Raw genomic sequence first — 23,009 nt, 5'->3', positions numbered from 1 at the left:
GGAAAATTCACAGTCAGAGAGGAGGAGCGGGACCTCCCCGCAGCCCGGCCGGGGCCAGGGCCCACGCAGGGCTTCAGAGGCATCCCCTCGCTTTCCACACGTTTTTCCCGTTCTCTTATCTCCCCTCCCGCAGCAGCAGCAGCAGCAGCAACCCCCGGCAGCGTCTGCCCTTACCGGCCGCTGTGCAAACCCGGTTCCCAGGGCCCCCGATCCCACCCTGCGGGGCTCAGCCGGGGGGCGGCGGGGGTTCCCTGTATGGCGGGGGGATACACGCCCTGTATGGCTGCACGTCCCCTGTATGGCGGGGGGATACATGCCCTGTATGCATGCACGTCCCCTGTATGGCGGGGGGATACATGCCCTGTATGCATGCACGTCCCCTGTATGGTGGGGGGATGCATGTCCTGTATGCGTGCACGTCCCCTGTATGGCGGGGCTTCACGGGGCCGGCACTGCCTTGGGTTTTTCCGAGCAGTCAGCGCCTGCTAAAAACAACCGGTGCAGAGCAGGGGCCTGCGGGGGGGCGGGGGGGGGGGGGGAGGGGAGCTGCAAGCGTGCAAGGCGCGGGTGCCGGCGGCGGCAGGGGGCGGACACCCCCCCACCCCCTTGCACGGGAAGCCCCGCGCTTCGAGCAAGGCCGCCCCGCCGGGTTGCTCGTTGTTGCTCGTTGTTGCTCGTTGTTGCTCGTTGTTGCTCGTTGTTGCTCGTTGCACGGGGGCCCTGCACCCCGCACCGAGGCCACGCCGCTTGCACGCGGAGGCGCGGCGCGCGCCCGCCGCCGCGCGCCGGAAGTGACGGCATCGCGCGGCGGCGGAGCAGGGCGAGGCGAGGCGGAGGCATGGCGGCGGCGGCGGCGGCGGCGGGCGGAGCGGGGAGCGCGGCGCAGGGGCTGCGGGGGTGGCTGCGGAGCGCATACCGCTTCGCCACCGACCGGAACGACTTCCGCAGGTCGGGGCCGCGGGCGGGCGAGCGGGGAGTGGGACCGGGACCGGAGCCAGCGCCAGCGCTGCCGGTTTCTCTTTCAGGAACCTGCTGGTGAACCTGGGGCTCTTCGCCGCTGGAGTCTGGGTCGCCCGGAACCTGACGGACATCGACCTGATGGCCCCGCAGCCCGTCCCGTAGCGGCGGTGAGTCCCCGGGGAGCGAGGGGCGGGCGCAGGCAGAAGGGACCTCCGGCCGAGCGGGACCTGCTGCGCTGCTCCGTAAAACTTGTCCCCAGATACCGGTGACCCAACCGTGGTGACACAACCGTGGTGACCCACGGGTGCGTACCCTCCTGCTGGCAGACCCCCCCCCCCCCCCCCCCCCCTCCCCGAGCCGGTCGGGGCCCCCCCAGCGAGGGGACGTCACCGAGCGTGGTGACCAGATGAGGGGCAGGAGGGACGCTTCAGTCCCTGCACCCCGAGCACGCTCTGGCACCAGAAGACCGAAGCCTGAAGCCATCTAATTGACAGCCAGAGCTGCCGAGCTGCGTTACGTCGCCTTACGCCAGCAGATGAGACTAGAACCAACCTTCCCTAACGCTCCTCCACTGCTCTCCTAGGAAAGAAACAGAGCTGCAAGGGAGAAGAGCTCGCCCCCCCGCACACGAGGACCAGAAGAGATGAGTTTAGCCGTTACAAGTTCCGACACGTTCACGGGAGTACCGTTCTGTTCTCCTCCTCTGCAGAGCTGCTGCTCGCGCTTCAAAGCTGTCACGCTTGAAGCGGTGACAAGGGGGGGGGGGGGGGGGGGAAGCTTTTAAGTGTGAGGGGGAGAATTTATTTTCAATTCATTCTGCAAGGCACAACGAGAATAGTTTTCTCAAGGACGTGAAGCCATTGTGCGTGGAATTTTCTTCTGTACCCCCACCTAGATGTTTATTAAAGTCTGTAGAATAATGACATAACCCGCTGGAATTTCAATTTTTTAATAAGAAACTTCAGCTTACAAAAACAAGGTGTAAAAAGAGTAAAGATTTACAAAAAAATCATAAAAACATGATTTATATTTCACACCCGAAAGACAAAGGAACAAGTCCAGTCCTGGGTTGTAAGCAGGACCCATCAGCTACTTATTCAAAGGAAAAACAAAACTGTGACAAGCCCTAGGTAAACTCTAACCACCAGAAGGTTTCCTGGGTAATGTCCAGATGAGATAAAGCTGGGACATTTACTGTAAAGGAACGATGACCGTGTGTGGGAAGAAGAAGCCATTTGGTGTTGCATAGTATTTTAGTGCCCTGGACTGAGACTACACCTTGCCGTTACCAACTTTAAAGTCCAGCTGTGCGTGGTGAAGCTGTTCGGGGGACAGCGAAAGCACCACGAATGCTGACGTGGGAGCTGCGGCTGTGATTTACTCCGATACGTCGCACAACAGCTCCTCGAAGATGCTATTTCTCGAGCAGAATAAACTTCCCAGCCCTGAGCATTATGGCAGTAGGACTGCAACATGGCTTCAGATTCTTTGGACAGTTACGCACGGGTTTTTAATTTAAGACATTCTTCTGAAGTAGCGCTGCCTCCACGTTTTGTGACCGAGAACTGCCCCTTACCTGCCCCAGAGAGAAACTCATTCCACTACCGATACAGATTCTTAAAAATGCTGTTTTCAAAGCGGGGTGTTTTAACATCCTGTGAAGAAATGAAGTTCTTTTGAAGTACGGATAATCCAAGTTATGCAGAAACTGTTTCTGCAGGAAAAAGGGATTAATTAGAACATTAAGTCGTTTTATAGTTAATCTTAGTTTTGATTTAGAACACACTAATCTCCTCCCAAGGCCTGGGTTCAGGCAGGGGGCAGTTCATGCAGTTAAGTACATAAGGCTGCCATAGGTGACTTACTGGATGTTGTCTTAACAAACCTCGACTAAAATAAAAGCTGCTGAACCTCCGATTAGGAGCAGTGCTTCTCGCTTGCACCGAGCTGCAAGATAGCTGGACAGATTGCCAGAAACATTCAGTAATTAATTGGATTCTCTTGTCACTTGCTGCTGCCTGGGAGTGTCCTTGAAGCAAAGGCAATCTCATTCATGAGCACAGCGTGGCATACATCAGCTCAAGTCATTAGTGACGTAAGTACCAGAAACTTGAAACAGAAACTAGAGGCGGTTCTGACTTAAAGCCCCTACAGAAGTAACTGAAAAATCAGGAAACCCACCCAAGCTCCAGCCTGGCTCCTCACCCAAGAAAGCGGCACAGCATTTCACTCCTCTTTCCACAAGGGCTGCCAGGGGATTTCATACCGAGGGAAAACTGCCTGTCTTCTACCCAGCCTCTGCCAACAGCACCCTTCCAGCAACCTTAACCTAGAGTGGGATTAACTTTTTTAAAGTGCTGAAGATTAGCTTTAATTCTGCCCTTACTCAAGTCAAGAGTGAAGCTTCCAGGGCATTAGCAGAAGCAGGGTCTCGCCAGCAGCATCCTGCCCAAGCCCATCACACCTTAAGGGAGCTCGCCGGGGCAGCACTCCTCTCGGAGGAGCTGTTTGAAGTTTCTAAGCTGCATTTAAGTTTCTTTTATGGAAAGGCAGACCTGTTAAAGAAAAGTTTTACTGGAAACAAACTTATCCACTTGTTCCTTTCCTGTAAACTGCTTGTTAGATGTATAGAAGGCTGTGGCTTAAAAGAGTTTGTGACTGCTTAACCAAAGCTGAAGTTAAGCAGAGAAAAAATAGGAGCTAATTCTCTTTTACATGGGCTCTAGGTTGCCAGTGGTAAGTTACTGTAGTTTACACATCTGAGAAACTAGGCGAAAACTTGGTTTTCACATGGAAATATGTGGTTCATCTTGTAGCAGTAGGAAATAGCCTTAAGGGCCAGGCCTAGTAACGTCATTTAATAAATGTAAGGAGAGTGAAAGATGACACTTGCTATGAAAATGCCATTCCTAAATCAGAGGTGTGGAGTGATGCAGCCCAAACACTACGCTAACTGTGCAAAAGAGAAGGCGCCTCACAGGTGGTTATCCTAATTTCTCAGCTACCGATTCCGTTCAGCGGTGCACCACGAGCCCGTGGTGACATTATTCATGTGCATAGCTCTAGCCTGCCCGTGCTATCGTACATTCTCTAACCTTGTCTAGCCACCAACGCGGCACAGATTCATACTAACGCAGTTGTAGCAGTACAAATTATCCCCATGGTACGGATATGGTTATCTAAGGAAATAAGGCTAGCCTAAGTACTTTACACTTAACCCTGCCCGCGTTGAAGGGATGTGGTCGTTCCTCTCTAGCAGGAGCAACATTCACAAGTCCCACGCTCCCATAAAGACACGCTCATTCAGAAAGTGGCTGTAAAGCAGGAACAGAAACAAGAGGAGGCCCTCACTCCAGATTCCACCAGGTCCTAGTTTGACAAGTCAGGGCGCAGCGCTTCAGCACGGAAAAAATCAAATTCACCACCTGCCACCTCTATTGGAAGTATGTCATCAAGACTAAAAATTACAAATCAAATTAGGTAAAGTCATCAACTGCATCATCTCCTTTCTCGCTTCCAGTTATGCGACGCATTTACAGCAACATTGTGGGCAGCTCCTTTCTAAAACTTGAGAATTTGGGGTACTGTTCCTTAGGAACTGTAATCTCTAATGGAAAAGCACCATTCGTTTTGCCAGTATGAGGCTACGGATCAGAGAAAGTTTTTGCCGCAAAAACAGTAAGAATTCGCTGATAACGAGACTGTGTTTGGATTTTGTTAATGTGTCTGCCTGCAAAGCACGCAATCCTCTAACACACAAGGTCCCCTTATCAGACGCTTCCTGTCTCTTCTAAACTTAGATGACAGCTTATTGCTGCGGTCGGCTTGGCTTTCTTTTCACTGGTCCCTTCATTCATCCCAACTCCTTCCCTACCCCCAGCCTGCACCAAATCAGTAGTACGGCAGTTCAAGAAGAACCCTAAGGGTACAGCACTTTGCTGCAACTGCAATGCATTCTGTACCGTGCACAAGTGCACAAGCTTCGGAACAATAAATAGTTAACAGTGGTTAAAGTCAGGCAGTCTCCCCCCCACTCCCCTTTTGGAAATGTACATTGCAAAGCTCATTTTTAAGACTTAAGAACTCTTTTGAAAGTATTTTGGCCCACCATCCTTTAAAAAAATGGAACCCATACACATGCACAAAATAAAAATCAGTACAACAGAAGGAGCGGCCTAAAGGCATACCCCTAAAATCAACTAAGACAAATAATCACTAGTTGGTACAGGTAACTAATGTATGTAGCTTTTGATCATTTAAACATGGGGTTTTACAAATTTAGACGCTTGCTAGAATGCTTCACATTCCCATCTGCAATGAACAGGTATCGATATTAATGTAATAGACACCAAAAAACCCACTGAATCGAGGTTTTATATTCCCACAGGCAATAAATTCTCAACCTAAGTCCATCCTATCTGATCTCAAACCTGCTGAAGGGATTAGACGCGCACAAAAAGGCAGTGTTCAGAGCTGGTGCTTGGATTTTACTCTTTACTTTGAAGAAGGGCCACTTGGCCACCTTACACAACTGTATCTATTGCATGTTAAATTTACGCAGGCATTACCATGGCATGCTTTTGCTCACGTGTGGAAGTATTTGCTAGGCTGCTAAGAGGAAACCTGTGCAAATACTGCCATGACAATGGGAACTGTGGTTTTTTTTCTTTTCTAAACCAGCAATTATCATTAGGTTTGTAACAGAAGGTGCTTCCCAAAGCTACAGCTGCTCTACCAAAAACCCCACCGGGGTTTTTAATCCTTGCTCTATGCTACATGCTCTGACAGACGTCAACTTACGGACCTGACTGGAGGGGCCTGGATGACATAAGAAAATCTGAGAAGCCAAATCTAATCCGCCTTTGAACAAGCTGTTATTTGAATTATTACAAATACAGAGATTTCAAACATGTAACACTAAAATACTAGCTTCTGAGCTTGCTGGTAAACTTCATTCACGTACAGATACGAAATGTAAAAATGTCAGTGATACTGAGTACTTGTAAAAACACACAAATCTGCCTGCTGCTTCAGTCAGGAGGGGGGAATTCATGACTGACTTCCCAACGTTTCTGTCCCATGCAAAATATTGTTGCATACAAGGCACCAAATCTAAGGAATCATACAAAATTAGTTCACAAAACTGTATTGGCAGGTAAAACTGATCTCCCTGTCTCTTGCTTACGTAGTTCTCATTCTGCAACACCATTGACTTCCATTGGAGCTCATCCCGGGGTGATCTGGCAACCGCCAGAAGTTTCATTAGTCTCTCTCATTGGGATGCAATTAAGCATATTCAGGCCTGGGGACGTTACAATCAATAAAAGAGTTTCAAAATTACCACCAAGACAATATTTATGCTAGAAGCCTTGCCTTCTAAAAGCAAAAAACCCTCCTGATAGCGAGTCCATAGGACACACTTAATGTTTTTACCATTCCAATTTTATTCTTGCACTCGAAAAAATGTCTGGAAGTCCCTAATTAAGCGGGGGTGGTACTGCCACCCAGAAAAGTTTGACATCAAGCATTTAATATGCATTATTCCATTTGCTGCCTCACATTAACAACTTCAAAGCCAGACCAGAGAATTGTTCTGGTCAGAAGTAATGAGGAAAAAAATTGTTTTTTCAGTGCTTTGCAGAGAAACTGTTTTTGCAGTATGCATAGTTTAACTTGGGAACACAGACAGCGAAGGGATAACATAAAGGCAAATTTATGTAACTAACTTGCTAGTGGAATAAAGTTAGCTAAAATAAAGTGTTTTCTGACAACAGCAGCAAATGCTGTATCATACCTGGCCATGAATACATTAAGATTCTTCATTAAAAACATAAAATTAAGGAATGCCAATTTCCTTACCAGTCGAATGGAATAAGGATATGCTGGGAACAGTTCTGTCCCAAAGGCTGCATACCCACGAAGCTGACAGTCTGCCAGCGTACAGTGGCTTCCTACGCCTTCAGACAATGACCTGCAAGGTGCCAAGAACCTCACACTTGCTCTGAGCATCTCTCAAGGCAACTGACTCCTTTCTACAAGACTGGAACCCCAGTACAGGAATCCCAGCACACAGAGAAACCAATTCTGCTCTCAATTGTACCAAAATAAAGGTTTTTATGTTGCAGACACTTAGCTTGCAACTCACAACTGTGACCACTGAACTCCACGCATGAGTTAAGTCACATCATCTGCCTGTGTAGTTGCAAAAGCAGAGCCTGAACCTGGAATTATTCTAAATACGCATCAGTGTATTAGCAGGATTTGAAGCCATACCGTTAGAAGAGGGACAAAGTGGGCTTTACAGGCTACCCTTTGTCAGGCATGCACTTAAGTGGGCTTCACTGTAATTGCAAGTAGTATTTTCATCTTACTGATGTAGAGAGGTAACTTCCAATCAGAATTTCTGGCAAACAGGACACTATAAAACAGTGTCCACCATAGAGGGAGCATTGGGCTATGCTTATATAAAGAAGCCTGCAGTAGACAAATATAAACCAAACAGCATAAAAAATGCTATACGCTATCGCTTCCAAATAAAAGCTAAATATTACAGAAACCTCACAGTGTTGGAAAAAGCAAGTTTTTTTACTTTGAAGTATAATTCATTCCTTCCCTATCAGGGCAATCATTTTTCTGACTGCAGTATCTCCACATCTCAGCACAACTAGGCTAACGTCACATGGAGAGGCCACTAATGTCCAAAGATGTCACCAGCAAATGCTACAAAATCTGCTTGGGCAATCAGGTGCAGCAACGGCTACAGGTACGCTCCCAGCTCCCCACTCCCCTCTGCAACCCACTCGATTCACGTGACGACTGTATTACTACCTGAATTCAAATATTAATGCAAAACACTCAGTCAAAAGATGAGCATTCATAGCGAAGAGTCTCGGCTCACTGCAGTAACAACTAATGCTGCATTTACGGTTTGCCCTTCTATCGAATTTTTATATAAACAGGGCCAGCATGGCTAGGGGATTCAGAAAGTGGACGCACCATAGTAAATCATGTCACTTAGAAGAATATAATTCTCTTAAAGGGTGGATAGGCCTGGAAGGACAAATGCATGGGAAAAATATCAGTTTCCCTTCCACCTCTTAGATTAAAAAGGCAATGTTGAGCACTATTTTTCCTTTAATTTTCGTTTTGAGACAGACAGTCTTCACAGAGCATATGTTTTGCTCTAGAAAAGAGTCCCCGTGTATCCGATCATCACAAGCACTTGATTTTGATTCCTTCAGAAATGTCAACTTCTACCTGTGCTGAACCCAACTCAGCTTCCCCTGCAATCAGCAGAGCCACATTTACTTTTATTGGATCTCAATTTGGCCTATTGCATTTTTATTAATTTTATTTACTGGTAGCACAAAAAATCCCCTAGCTAGTAAATACAAAGATATACAGACATTCATAAGAAATCCTTCCACACCCTGCTACATTTAGAGAACCAAAACTAAAACTTTTTCATCAGTTCCCATAGGGCTGTTTCAAACTGTCTCATCTCCAAAAAAATAAGAGCATATGATCTCAAAATTATACTTAGTTGTCAAAAAGACAGTTTTTGTAGGCTCAAAAAGCAGCATGTTGCTCAGACGTACAAGAAATGGGAAACCTTAAGGACAGAGGAGATCTAGCGCGACACTGTGCTCTGACAAAATAAAAGTTTCTTGTTTGCTGTGCTCGTCTCTGCGTGGCTGAAGCGATTAACAGCAGCCAAAGTGAGAGAGGCCAATTTGCCCATAGGACAGGAGAGTAAAAGTCACAGCAGTGGCAGTGGGAAGAGAGGAATGGTATTTGGGAAACTTACCTCTTCACCCCCTCCAACAAGAACGTAGGGTTGTCAGTGTGTGTCTGACGGGCAAACGCTGACAAGAATAAAAGGAGAAGAGGGAGGAAGAGAAACACACTTTCAGGACTTCTCTGCCTGAAAATGGAACCAATTTTTTTTGAAGAAGCTCATATTTTAGATTACTTCCCCTTTAACAACTTTAAAAAAACCCAAACCATCAAGACTGAAGGTCTCTTTGCAGTTACATATTCAGATTTGATTAAAACATGAAATGTGAACGGCCAACCCCCAAATTATAAAAACACCTGAGGTGCAATTGTAGGCTGAGAAGTGACTATAAATAGTCAACTAAGGCCCTATGTTGCTCATAGAATTCTAAAATCAAGATGATTACAGATACAGACATTTTTATAGCCTTTCAAACTCAACATGGAATTTGAGATTTAACTACATTCCTTCCCTTTATGTCCCAGCAGAAATAAAGACTTCACAGGCTGAATTCTGCGCGCTACACCTGTGCAACCTCGCTGCCTTCGGTTAGTCTGGGCCTCGTGTGACAACCGCAATTAATGAATATTTCCATTACAGAAGCAGTAAGAGAAGCGAGCTCTGTCTCCCACCGTTGTGGTATTACCACCACCCCGTTCCCCTGAGGAAAACAAGCCACATTTGTAAAAAAAGTGCTAGTTTACCAGTGTAAGATGCCTCCACGCTCCATGCTTCTGCTGTCACAGCTGTGCAAGCCAGGGCTCAGACTTCTTTATAAACCTGGTCAACAAAGTTATGCCAGCAGAAGCCTGTAGTATAGGCTTTGTTTTTGCTGCCACTGTAAACAGATACGACACACAGGTACATTCCTGTTTTATCACAAGGTTTTGTTTTTGTTTTTAAACACACCTTCTCCAGAGCAGAACTGTTTTAAAATCACCTTCCTAGTGAATTTAGCTGCCAATTCAGTTCAGCCCACAGAATAAACCACCAAGGGTGCACACAGCCCCAGTAACACTGAGAAGAAGAGCTCTTGACAAAGCTTGCCAGCCACAGGTTTGCCCTCGACTGATGGCAAAGAAATTGGTATCACAGAGATAGCTAAGGCCTGGGGGAATATTTTCTCTGGTAGAAGAACATTAAACATTTCTCCAGCAAGAATGGCTCTCAGGGCACTCGGCTCCGTCTATCCAACAACCGTTCAAATAAATACCTGGGTGACTGTGTGATTCAAACCCTGGAAATCTGAATGGGAATTAAAGGGGAGGGTACTATACCTGTTCCTTCTGGAGTTTTATCAGCATTACTAGGTACTGAAGGTTTTTCAAGCCAGTTAAATGCTTCTACATCCTGGTTGTGCTCGTTTGTTACACACCTTACGCAATTCCTTTTTGATATGAGATGAATGATATACAGCATCAAACTTTCTCATTTCATTTTGTGAGCATAATTTAACAACAAGATGCTTTAAAAAACAAGATTCTGACTACAATCTTACGTGTCAGAATTGCACAGCTCGATACGCTTTTCCAGACCCTGGGCGGCAAACATCATGATCTGATCCCCTTTCTGCAGCGAGCCTTTTTTCCTACGAAGAGGAAAGATGTGAACGCCAATGGTTTTAAAAAAAACTGAGACTGTTGATTGAGTTACAGAGCTCCCCATCATGGGAATGTCAGTCTTCTGTCCTTATCACTATTTTTGGACGGCACCTGAGCTTGGAGTTGTTTTTCTGAGATTCTTGCTTTGTCCTGCACTGTTCTTTGAGTGTAAAAAAGAATGTAGGCCTGGGTTTTGCACACCTCCTCCACGCTACATACATTCAGTTTGGAGTCATTGCAGTGGACCCAAAAACCTAGGAAGCAAAGTGAGAAAGAGGACATTAGTAAGGGAGGCATAATTCCTTCTGAATGCATTTGGGAACTGTTCATAGGAAACATCCACAGAGAAAAAGGGCAATGTAGGAGAAAAAGCATCTCTATCTTTTCCTCTACAGATGCTTTGGAAAGGAGTTTCTAATCTGGAAAACATTTTGATCATTTCTGTGCTGTTAACAGAGTTTAGAAATACCAAATCATAATTTAACCAATTGTATATTATAGCCCAAAAACTCAATTAGGAAAATAAAAATTCCCTGGAGATAACAAATTTGTACCTCTTTCTCCACAAGTCAGAAGGCAGAGTCAATACTAATTCAGCTGCAGAAAGAGACTGCTGGAAATTCACAAAAACCCTGCGGATGTTATTCATGAATAGTCCCTTTCCAGTTTCAAAACACTTTCTGTTTATCTCATCATCCCAAGGATACTGAGAAAAGACACCCAGCTGGAACAGCTCCATGGAGTTACGTTGCATGAGAAAATGAAGCATTCATGCTGTTAACAGCAAGCAATAAAAGGCATCCCAAAGGGCCGCAAAGCAAAGAGCAGCAATCTGTGGCTTTATGCAAAAAAAAAAAAAAAAAAAGAAAACATGCTACTAGCAATACATTCTGGGAAACAAACTACTGAATGTCAGGAAACTTGATTCCAAACAACTTTGATCATAAAGCTTTACAACGCACTACGTCTATGGAATAAAACACGAGTTTCTTGAATTTGTTTCCCCCGTAATAAGGCACACGCACCTCCCTCTGTGTTGTAGCAATATGCTGTGTAGTGTCCTGAGCCAAACCCTTTCCCGTGATGCATCACCACAGCGGAGAGGTCATAGACAAAGGTCTCTTTGTCAAGAGAGGAGAGAGAGTCCCTGCAGCAGTAAGGTTCCATGTTTAATACCTGGTCAAAGAGGACATGGACCCCAATCTTCTCACGGTGATTACGTTCAGACCACCTGCAAACACAAGGGCAGGAATCAAAGACTCGGGATCCTGCTTCTCGACAGTGGGACAGGGCTGCGGGAAGATGCACACAAAAGTAGCCACTGCTAAGCAACTCTGAAGAGCTTTCCCTGCTAGGGTCAAGTAGGCGTCATATAATTTTTTCCTTCTGTTTTTGCTCTAAGATCTCCTACAGTCACCTTTTGCATACAGCTGGTTCTGTCATTGATGCTCATTTATTATAGTTCGGATACTGTTGAGATTTGCAACAGCCAAACACAAAGCAAGCCAAACATCTACTGTGACAGTCAAACAGCATTTAAAATACTCAAGTTATAGAAATATAAAACCCACGCACCTCAATTGCCTGTGCTAACCATTTTAGAAACTTTTCATACTATTTTGAACTTTGCCATATTTTATTCAACGGGTAAATACATAGTATTGGCATTTAACTATCATGGGCTTCCAGCTTCAACAAATCTTTCACTCAACCGATCAGTTCATCCATCTCTCAGCCACTGTTTCAAGTTGTCTGCAAACTCAGACAAACACTATTGAGTACAATTCAAGGAAATCAGTATTAATATTTATGAAACGTTACATTGTGCGTATAGTAGAAAACACGCTACAAACAGGCTACTGATTGTCATGTAAGTAGTACTCCGAGAGGGTATCACGCATCTGGTTTGGGTAAAATGTTTATACACGTATATTTACCAGAATGCAAGAGAAGTTACGGGCCCACACTAGTCACTTCTTTCCAAAAAGACAGAGGCAAGCCGCTTGCCTGACACCACGCAGCGTGCCCCACTCACCTGAATCGTTTAAGGTGCAGTCGGAGGACCTGAGGTAGTCTGTAGATCATTAACTGCTTTTTAGCTTCACTCAGAACAAGAGGTTTAGGAGAAGACTTTCGCCGTTTGCCTACCAAAAAAACAGCCAAACAACAAAGAAAACCAAGGAAAAGATTGTTAGGGTGCAATTAATTTTCAGAAGGGGAAAAGAGCACATCATGAACTCTTTTTCTTCCAGTAGCAGTAGCCAGCTCACATGCACTCATAGGATGGACACGCAAGTAGACATTTCTTATGAATTCCCTCACAGAGCAGGAACTTCTCTAGGACCAAAACTGACATGTTTAAAAATACATAAACTTTTTCACTTTTGTGATGCTCACAATCACACAATCAGTTACCACCTCTGAGCTGCTCATGCTGACATTTTGCTCTGAGAAATACACCAGAAATATTAAGGCAGAACTAGGGCCAACGACATCGAGGGCTGCAGCAGTTTCAACAGGTGAACTACCAGCATACAAATAATATTATTTGACATTGTATTCTGTCTACTACTTTGGTCCTTGTATACCACCAGAATAAGGCTTTTGGCATCAAGCTTCACTAGCTCAAGAATATTAATACAAGTCCGAGGAAAACACTTCGAGCAAGGTTCCACCTCTCGCAGGGCTTCTGCCTGTCCAAGAACAAAAAACGACCTCTGAACCGAAAATGGAGAAGAGGGAAAAAGGTTCCTCTTCCCAGTGATTACTCTTTCCAGGACACTGAACATACGACTATACCAGGAGGAAGACAGGTGGCTTTCAGAGCTTCCAATAAGAAAAGTACCTGTTAATTAGATTTCTGCACCTCACTGCACCAGTTCGGAGCAGATGGGTTGCTCCTCCTCCATCACGTCTGACAAGCAGTGCCCCCAATAGTTTTTGGCACCTAGACGCAGGCTGGTTGCCTTTCCCTGACTTTTTTCAGCTGGTTAATGTTTCCTTAGCCATTTAACTCTGAAGTAACTGTTAAAATTTGGGCTTTCCCAAAGAATCAAAGAAAACAGAGTTAAGATGATGCTGTATTCATCCGTATCAACACTCTGTGAACATTACTTGTGAATCAGAATCTGTTCAAATTATATTTGGCTTTGTTTCAAGAACACCTAGTCAACGATTATTTCCTAACGCTTTGTGAAGATGTTTGGTAACAGATTTGCAAGCTGATAGAGAACAGATCTCTACAAATATTTGCTACTTCAGCTGCTTAGTTGCAATGTAAGTCAAATTATTGGCATTTTCCTCCCAAGGGCATGAACATTTGCCATAAATACCTGCATGAAAAAAATTTCACATCCAGCTTATCAGAGTAGCTGAGCTGCATGATTATACACAAGGCTAAAATTATTTTCAGGCATATAATGACCTTACACTCAGACCTACTACAGGAAAGCAGAAGTCATCTTCTAGCTGAGCGCAGCAAAACACATGCATTCATATAACAGGTAATACATTAACCTGAGACTCCCAGAATAATGTCAGTTCATTGCTTCTTGACAAAATGCCTACAGAGAGATGGAAACTCTAACCTGACAGCAGACCTTGAGAACTCTGCATTTCTGATTTCTGGTTAAAGGATTCAATCAAGAACAAGCAGCATATAGATGACTCGTTATAAAAGCTTTCCCGCCATGCAGAGATGAGCAAACCATAGGGTTCCTTTTTTTGTCTCTAAATCCAGTCCCCTTCCCCCTCCCAAAAAATTCTTGAAGTTGCCGTCCCCTTCCCCTCCAATACAAGCAGCAAGAGCAGTTCTGAACAGGGTTGTATTAAACCCTTAGTAAATCGTGCTGCTGAACGGCAGGGATGAGAGAAGAATGACATATTGGTTCCAAAGTGGTGCCCAAAGGAGCAGAAGCTATCAACAGGAGGAAACAAAACAGCATGAGCAGCGAGGAAGAACTCAGTTTTCATATACATGTAGGCCGTGATACGTGCTTTCAGACACCCAAAACACACATCAGAAACCTGACACGTGGAAAACAGACGGAGGTTCTAATGGCAAAGACATCAGCAGGATCCGACTTACTGTTGCATTGGTCGCACGCATATATCCTCCCTTCCAGAGCTTCGGTCTCGGTGAACTTGGCCAACATTTCTGTCAGCATGCACTCTGTCTGATTAACAGGGACGATCCCTTTCTCGATAGAGTGATAGCGCTCGGGGAATTCGAGGGAAAGATCCCAAAAGGGCTCAACGGTGTTGGATTTGTAGTTGCATGTTATGCAGGTGACCTGGGAATGAAATGTGTATACACAAATGAAGTTATGTACCCGTACGCCTGCAGACTGGCATTTACATTCACATCTAAAGAGCAAGTTTAGGCCCAAAAGGCAGTGCAGTTTCATGGACATAAAGATGATCTGTGAGTCAAGAGAAACACTACTTATTTCCAGTCTGAAAGCTGTCTATCTTGAGCAGATAATTTAAAATACTTTCTCAATTCTCAAAAAAATGCAAACAATATTCACCTTCACGGGATTCACTTCCTCAGATAAACACCATTACAGATATAATACCAATTCACAGTTGGGTAACAAGCACCTTGGATCTGTTTTCTACTACAAAAAGTACCCATTACCATTTATCATGCAATCTTCCTTCCATATTTTCTCTACTTTCCTTGCATATTTCAAAGTGTATAATTCCTTTAATGTTTCATCTGCTAACTAAATAAAAATTATTCATGAATGGAGCACGAAAGGACAAATTTCAGACACACTTCTTTTTCTTATGTCAGCCCAGAGTATTCTAAATAAGAACAGCAGAAAAGTTTTCAATTAAACTCAGAGGCAGCAAGTGAGAACATGAGGAGGTAACAAAACCAGGAAGCAGATCTGGTCAGACTGTGCATTCTTGCGAGAACCATCCACCAGAAACCGACTTCCAACCTTGCAGCTTCATGCACTGAAGGCACCAGTAACGTCAAGATGGATTCGCAGCTAGCAGATAGGGAAGGAAGTCTTCTGTGCGTAGAGGGGTTTGAAATGAAATACAGTACGTGTACACAAGAGTTACATAAGTAGAATAAATAGCTCGGCAAGTTATTTATAGTGTATCATAGCAGCAGATAAATTACACCAATCTGTGAACATCTTCACGCTGTTAACAGAGACCTACCACGGAATCTAGAACATGCACCATCTTCCAGAGTCAACTTCAAGAGACAACTGAACAAAGAGCTTTTAGTTAAGAAGTCCACAAGAAGTTCATGCACTGCAGAGAAGATTCAAATGAGCCATGACTTCAAGCGTCCTTCCCCTGAAAAGCCAAAAGCTTTAACTTGAAAAATACACCTTTTAATCTTTAACGTGCACGTAAGTTCTTAGGAGTGGTAAGCTTAGTAAGACTGGCACTGAGAAGGACGATATAAATAGTAATGAGAACGCACACCTATAATACGCTTAGTGGTCTGATCTTGCAAACCCTTGAGTGTCAAGTTATGCACACGTTTCATTTCTCCTGGAAAGCAAAGGTAGTTGAGGACTTTCAAAATGCACTGGGCTTTCAGGGTCTGCCTTGTGGGGAATAATACGTTTCAGACAAGGGAACGGCAGAGGAATAAGGGACCAAGCACCATGACAGGCACTTTCAGCTCCTACAGAAACGTATGTTTCTGTAGCATGCTCAGTATCTGAGCATGTTAAGCATGCTCAGTATCTCAAGATGACTTTCGTATGCCTGCAAAAAAAAAAATTGTCACAGAGAGCTTATTCTTTATAGCACAAGATGACTGCCCTCTCTGTCCTTCATCATATTATTTCTAGCCATGGAAACAAAAGCAGGAAGGGATGAAATAAATTACAAAGACACTTTAAAAACATGGTAAAAAGTTAAAACTAAGGGCTCAGAACTTCTGTACTTGTGCACATTTCATTCTGAAGTGGCAACAGTCAACTGAATTTACAATACAATAAGTATCGAAAATGCTGACAACCTGCACAGCAACCCAACAGATCTCTTCCTGGGGAGGCACTCCTAACCAATTCCTCTTACTTATCCGGTGGTTCCTCAAGAAACAGAGCCTTTGCTTCTTGGTGTGAATGGCTCCAATTGACTTCTGTGCAAAAGTAGGTGCATACCTGACTAAGCAACTGCCCATGAAAAATGGTGTTCACCACCTTCAGGACCTGCTTGGTGAGCTTCCTCTGTGAGAAGGGGATAAGGATCCTGCGCTTCGTTCCTTCCGACTCCAGCTCCTGCTGTACTTTATCCAGCAACTCGCAGAGAAATTCCTGAGCGTCCTGCTGATCGTAACCTCGAAACGCCGGGATCAGACTCCACACAGAGTGCAGCATGGCAAAGGGCGACACGAGCGCCCACTTGCCAGACCACATCACTCTGAAGAGGGTGTGCAATTCGTGACAGAGGGAGATGTGCTTTGAACTTGGTTCCTTGGGTTGTATTAGTTCTAAACTCCTGCTTATTGAGGAGCCACCATTTAAGCCAGCTGGCAAGCTCTGCGTGCCATATGATCCCACTTTGTCAGTCTTCCCTGACTCATTAGCAGCAGACCCATTTGCCAATTTGCCAGGCATCCTGGACTTCCCATTCACAGTTTTGGCTAAGAGTTCTTCTGTTTCACAGAGATCAAGTGTCAAAAAACATTCTCTAAATTTCTGGAGGTGACTTAGCACTTGCAGAATAGAATTCATATAACATGTGTTTCCCAGGTTCCTTAGACCCGTTACCCCGGGAGTCATCAGAGGCTTACGCCGGATGGAATAAAACTGTTTGAACCTGCTGCTCTGCATCTGCCTTGAGGTAGGGGAAGCGGTCGCCACCTCCCTGAATTTCCTTGGAATCAAGTTCTCTCTGTGCACGTGAGACAACAGCCTTGCACTCTTCCTCGGAGGAGTGTTTGCCAGCTCCTCCAGGAGTTGTCTCTTCATCTCCTGCCGCCGCTGCCTAGCTGCCTCCTTCTTTTTCTCCAACTCCTCCATTTGTTTCTTTTGTTTTAATTTTAGCTGGCCTCTAGAGCTCTTATCAAACCAGGTCCGCAGCGCCTTCGCAAGCAAGGACTGGCGCCTGTGCCAGAGAGCTGTAAGCATCTGAGATTGTCCCTGAGGGCTCCTTTGATGGCTGCACATGTCCTCTCCCAAAGCCATTGATCGCAATGTCCTGCCACTTCTCGTTGACGGATCATGTTTTTGACTTTTAATTGCTGACAGAGAACTTCTCAGCAATTTCAAATCACCCTCCGGATTATCATTCAAGACGTAATCTTCACAAAGGTAACAAAAGACATACAGATCGTTAACTTCCATTGCCAATGGATGCCTGGTTTCTTCAAAGTGTTTAAGTGCATGCTCCTCGATGTACCTCCCACAAGCTACGTGGGAGCACTTCAGACAAGCCCAGATAGATTCAGTTGTCTGGCAGTCCACGCAGTGCCACTTCTGGGGGTTCAGGATAGAGTGGTCCTGGGCGAGTCGTAGCCGCCCAACATGTTTGCATCTATCCATGTCTTACAGAAGTCTTCGCTGCTTTGACCTTGGAAGGCAAAAAACAGAAAGAAAAGGATCTCAGAGCCACTATACATACTTAAAATGATCACTTTTGTACCAGCTATAAAGACCTGTAAAAATACAGATGCCGCGTCTTGTCAATCCGAACCGCAGTTTTCCCTCAACCATTATTTCTGCGTGGTTTTTTTTAAAAGCAGTTTTTAGTACTAGCGAAAGATACTGGGTTGACAAGGTCTACAGAATAAAACTATCTGTCTACTAAGGACGATCCAGACAGCTGCCAGCACGCCTTACCCAACGTGAATGGCTCGCTTCCAAGGAGAAAAAGATTAATTCAGTCCACACACACATTTGATCTTTAGCTGCCCTCTTGAAATTGATACATACAAAATGAATTTGGAATTGGAATGCATGTCATCAGGAACTAGACTGAGGTTACCAACTTCTCGCAGAAGCCACAAAAATATCAGATAATTGTCATAACCAGAGCATTTGCAAGTCCGCAGGCTTTACATTCTAGCCTCAAATTCTCTGATTTACCACAGCCTCCCAGACATTTTAATGTTTAAAAAAAAAATCAGCAGGGGAAAAAAAAAAAAAGAAATGTGTAACACCATATTATAGTAAACCTAAAGGAACATCTGCATGTGTACACGTTTGCATGAGCACACATAAACAGAAAAAGCAACCGATTTACTAAATTACTGTATTGTAACCAAAGAGAAATCAAAGCAGGGATACCAGAAGGCGCAAAAAGCTTTCGCTCGCCCGTATGTTTTATAAAAGATACTCAGCCGTACAAAGAGCACAACTAAAACACTGCGTGCCAGCGCTGTGGTTTCTTTTGTACGGTCCCTCCAACGCTCTGATCCAACGGACAGAGATCAGGGCGCAGAAGCAGCGCCCAGACCCGCTCGCACGCCCTACTCACGGAGTCATGTTCAAACATCCTTTCCTCCGCGATGCAGCATCCAGGGCCCGGAACATCCCCATTTCAGCCAAAGGAGTCTTGGCGGTTCTTCGAGAATTTAATTACTACTTAAGTCTTCATTGTAAGGCAGCACAGCTTCAAAGCCCTAGAGAGAGAATATTCTTGTGATGCACATAAACAAACTAAGAACGCTGGCAGGGTTGCTTTTGAACACGATTAATCCCCTCAGTGCAAGAGCTACTGCAGAGAACACATTTATTACAGAGAAGAGAATTATCTGGAAGTCAAAGCATGAACGCACCTAGGAACCCAAATACTTAGATGTTAAGAAATGTCACATGGAAGAGGCACTCTGGAATTTCATTTTTCTGCTTTAATTTTCTGATAATCTGTAAATCTGCTGATCACATGTAGCCTCTTCATTGTAAGTCTTTTGTAGTGGATGACCCAACATATGGCAGAGAAAAAATCTGAGCAAAAAAAACGGAGCAAAAACGTGCACCTCCTGTGATCACTTCAATTTTGGCTGCTTCGATAACTTGGTGAAAGAAGGGGGGAGGAGATGGGGAAAGGAAAAAAAAAAAACCTGTCCTGAATTAAATTTCATTTCTAGATGATTTTTCAAACAATAAAAATGAAGTAATGAATAGTTGTCAAGTGTGAATGGCAACAAAATAAGAACTACAGAGGAAAGAAAAGTAGGAAAAACCTGCATTCTGCCAAAGGCAGAAAAGATTGTAAAAACGTATCTGTTGTAATAATCCAAGAAAGGCTAAATTAACTGGCTTACGCATCTACGACTACAGCACTTCAATACAACACAAAGTAGTGATAGGAGGGACAGCAATAATACGCACAAAGTGGTTGCAGATGTCACAGAGAGTGTCAGGTCTGGCATACAGAATATTTAGTTTAAAAAAATCATTTTGCGAGGAGCAAAGTTTAACATAACGAAGGCCACGGCACGCTTTCCCAAAGCTTTAAGATAGGTATTGAACAGTTGCCTCGATTGGTATGCAGAAAACCTATCTGACCAGGCTAAGAAAACATATTTTTAGTGGTCCCCAAATTATGCAAATTTACTTTAATTACTGTCTTTTTCCAGTGACACTGCTGCTAAAGATGGAATCTGTTAAAGAAAAATCAAAGCTTTTCTATTCTTTAACTCTTCTCGACTTTAGATTAAAACACAAGTGGCCACTTCAGAATTCATCTCCACAGAGTGATTCTGCAGTGCCTAAATAACCATTTTAGTTGTTTATTTAAAACAGTTCAGAAATCTGCTACACCTCTCCTTTGGGCTGCGTTCATTCACTCACAAACCCTAGGGCCTGGAAAGACACTTTTGGAAATCCTACCTAAACAAAGGACTGATTTGGTCTCCTCTTTCCAAGTTGGAAACATCCCTTCCCACCTTTCCTCCCTCACCTTCCCCCCCGCCTCTTTCTTTTTTATTTTTCTGCTCAGGTCTTGATAGAAAATTGTGGAATAATCCTGTCTAGCCTTGGTGAGACCAAGTGGCATAGATTCCAGCTTGAAAGAGTATAGACACTATGGTAACATTGACAGCCTTCATTTACATAAAAGAATACTAATTATGTTGTATCATCAACATCTGTGATTCTGCTCACTGCCATATGCGACAGTGTTGGGAATTTAACCCTTGAGTCTCACCAGCATACCCGAGATTTGTACCGTGTAACAAAAAAGGGGCCTTATAAATACAATTTTCCAGAGACCGATTAAACAGCTGCCAAGTGCGGTCGCTCACCAGCTCTGCAAGGTCTCAGAACACAATATTTTCAAAGAACACTGAATTTATCCTCAATTTCCAAGGAAAAAGAAACAATGCTGATATGTTGCTAGTTTCAGCTGGGTAACAGGCTACAAGGAAATCAATCACACACCAGATACAGTGCATTAAAGAATCATGTTTAACAATGAAGTAGGCTATCAGTATATAAATTACAAGCCTTTTGTCAACTGCTTTTGCTTTTCCTGTGTGGGCCAGCAAGATTTCCTGTTTGAAAAAGGAAAGAGATTTTGTCAGTTAACAAAGCAGCTTTGTTACACCTTGATTCAGTAATTCTCAGCACAAAAGCATCTTTGATACTGCATGTGATACTCCCCACCTGTTTCTCTTTAGGTATCTATGGATACTTCCCTTGCTAATCTAAGCCCTAATACCATACGCATTCGGCTGCTCTGCAAGTTAAGAAATAAACGGTGTTTATTTAACCCAACCCACTTAAATGATAAAGTCTTTTCCACCTCCTCAAATAAGATCTGCCTTTCATCGGTGTGGTTTTCACGTCCAAGCTGCGAAGGCGGAGCAGGCTGCCTGCACAGCCAGGCTGCCGGAGCATCTGCATCGCTCACCACAGCGCGCAGTAGGCTCGCTTGCCACGCACCTGGCTGCTGCGCGAGCGGAGCTTCTGCCACGCACCACGCTGAAGGATTTCTTCTTCACATTACTGACTCACATTTTTGAGCCCTTCGATGAAAAAAAAAAATAAATAAATTCAAATCGGCTCTCTCGCGTTGTGCGACATGTGTACTAAAGGCAGCTGGAGCGTCTGCGGGTTCAGCCCTGCCATCCCACACGCAGACAGACTACTAAATAAGTCATTGAAAGACACGCACACGACTAAGAACAAAATTTGTTCCTCTCTTTTACATAGGTAAACAAATAGCTTGCCACAACCGACTAGCAAGAACAAGAAGACGACACTAACAGGAGAAATTACAAAGCTGTGATTAAAGGAAAACACAAAGATGAGTCAGAACTTGTAAACGGTTACACAAGGAGAAAAACAAACCTTGCAAAGATTATAGAGCTGGAGCTATTTAAGATATTGCCAAGAACTGAACACAAATTTATGTGGTTGATGTGACAGCCTAGGACAAGCCATAAGCAACAAGAGAGTTTAATGATGGATAGTTAACACCTTACATTTTAAGGTCTTGGAAACAAACAAACAGAACTCTTCTCTCCGCAATTGCAGTATATCAGCTTGCTTTCTTGGTTTTACAATTTTTTTCCATCAAGGTAGATCTCATTTTAAGAAACGTCTATAAACTCATCCTTTCTCACCTACTTAGATCTTTTCTTTTCCAGATAAGGGGTGGGGGAAGGAAAAGAGGGGAGGAGGAACAACTTAATCGCTCTGTATGGAGAAGAGGTACCAGAAGAAGCGTGAAGCTGCACTGCAATACAACTAAAGATGAGTTAAAACTGAAATAAAAGAATTGGAAATAAAGGGAAAATAAGGACACTAGTTTAGCCAGTAATATTTTAGAGACAATTTGAAAAATTCTCCCCTTGCAAATCACTTACAGTATTTAAACACTGGGTCAAACCCTACTTTCTATTCTTGCATGGCTCATAGACCTGGAAAAACTTCTGGCAAGATCCTTAACAGCTTCAAGAACTAAACGCAGCAGAAACAATTTGGCTCTTGACCCTAAAAGAGTGTTAAAATAAACCACATGACTTTATTATGTTTCTTTGTACCATTGTTACACATTTGGAAACTGATTAAAGACATCTGTGCAGATCTGTTGACACTAGCTACTTTCTTTTTCTAAATAAATGTGCGCGAAGCAAAAAGAAAAGGTTAGGCATCAGGAAAGGTGCTAGATGTTTAGCCTTGGAAACTAGATGCATCTTTCATTTGTCCAAGAGTTGGTTCCAGCACAAATAAGAGTCTTCAATACTGACATAAACTCCGTTAGCTGCAGTCTGGAAATCATCTTTAAGGACAGGTGGGAAGCTCAGACTGAATGATTCTTTCATTCATTCATCCCTCTCCTGGGAGTGGCAAAAGTGAAACACAGCAGCATTTCACCAGTCCATCGGGAATTGGTACCGCATTAAATAAAGCACGTTTGCCCCTTTTTATTTTTTTTTTCCTTCTCATTTTGTTTTAAAACACTGTAGGAAAAAAATATCCGTAGATATTCTTGGTTTCCATCAAAACTATGTAACTTACACAAATATACTGCATTTGATCAAATAGGTTTAAAAATCTTGGATGCAAAGAAACAAGCACTTTCCACTCTCCCCCCAATAAACAATTTTTCATGTGCAAATCTAGAGTAGAATTTCTAGCCTGTTGTAAATACTCAAGAAAGCAAATAAGGAGATATTACAGATAATATATATCTAAAAATTGCATACAACTACTCAGAAACTTTATTCCTCCAATTATTTT

General features: G+C 43.9%; 2 protein-coding genes across 10 annotated transcripts in view; one reads left to right on the top strand and one right to left on the bottom strand.

The window, feature by feature from the left end:
• The first annotated feature begins 718 nt into the window (after nt 1-718).
• On the top strand, nt 719-1,725 carry TOMM6 (translocase of outer mitochondrial membrane 6). Its single transcript, XM_075521552.1, has 3 exons — nt 719-948; nt 1,026-1,127; nt 1,544-1,725. Exons 1-2 carry the CDS (start codon nt 839-841, stop codon nt 1,120-1,122), a joined length of 207 nt encoding a protein of 68 aa, XP_075377667.1. The 5' UTR covers nt 719-838; the 3' UTR covers nt 1,123-1,127; nt 1,544-1,725.
• A 174-nt stretch (nt 1,726-1,899) lies between these two features.
• The window catches only part of USP49 (ubiquitin specific peptidase 49), a 34,797-nt gene continuing 13,687 nt past the window's right edge, over nt 1,900-23,009 (bottom strand). Inside the window, exons 1-10 of one of the 9 annotated variants that reach the window (XR_012778463.1) lie at nt 22,133-22,261; nt 18,796-18,940; nt 16,479-17,889; nt 14,426-14,630; nt 12,374-12,482; nt 11,364-11,569; nt 10,450-10,592; nt 10,015-10,325; nt 8,768-8,825; nt 1,900-2,615 (exon numbers count right to left, since the gene is read on the bottom strand). Coding sequence is in view for 4 of the 9 variants with exons in the window: in XM_075521549.1 (XP_075377664.1) it covers nt 10,239-10,325; nt 10,450-10,592; nt 11,364-11,569; nt 12,374-12,482; nt 14,426-14,630; nt 16,479-17,861 (2,133 nt within the window). In the remaining 5 variants the exon portion in view is untranslated. Of the gene's footprint in view, nt 2,675-4,756; nt 10,326-10,421; nt 10,593-11,363; nt 11,570-12,373; nt 12,483-14,425; nt 14,631-16,478; nt 17,890-18,795; nt 18,941-22,132; nt 22,262-23,009 lie in introns of those variants that run through there. The other 8 variants (XR_012778461.1, XR_012778462.1, XR_012778460.1 and 5 more) reach the window with 8 other exon arrangements.

The sequence above is a fragment of the Mycteria americana genome, chromosome 20, assembly GCF_035582795.1.
Source record: "Mycteria americana isolate JAX WOST 10 ecotype Jacksonville Zoo and Gardens chromosome 20, USCA_MyAme_1.0, whole genome shotgun sequence".
Lineage (NCBI taxonomy): Eukaryota > Metazoa > Chordata > Aves > Ciconiiformes > Ciconiidae > Mycteria > Mycteria americana.
Note: the sequence above shows the minus strand (reverse complement) of the source record. Positions and strands in the feature narration are given on the sequence as shown.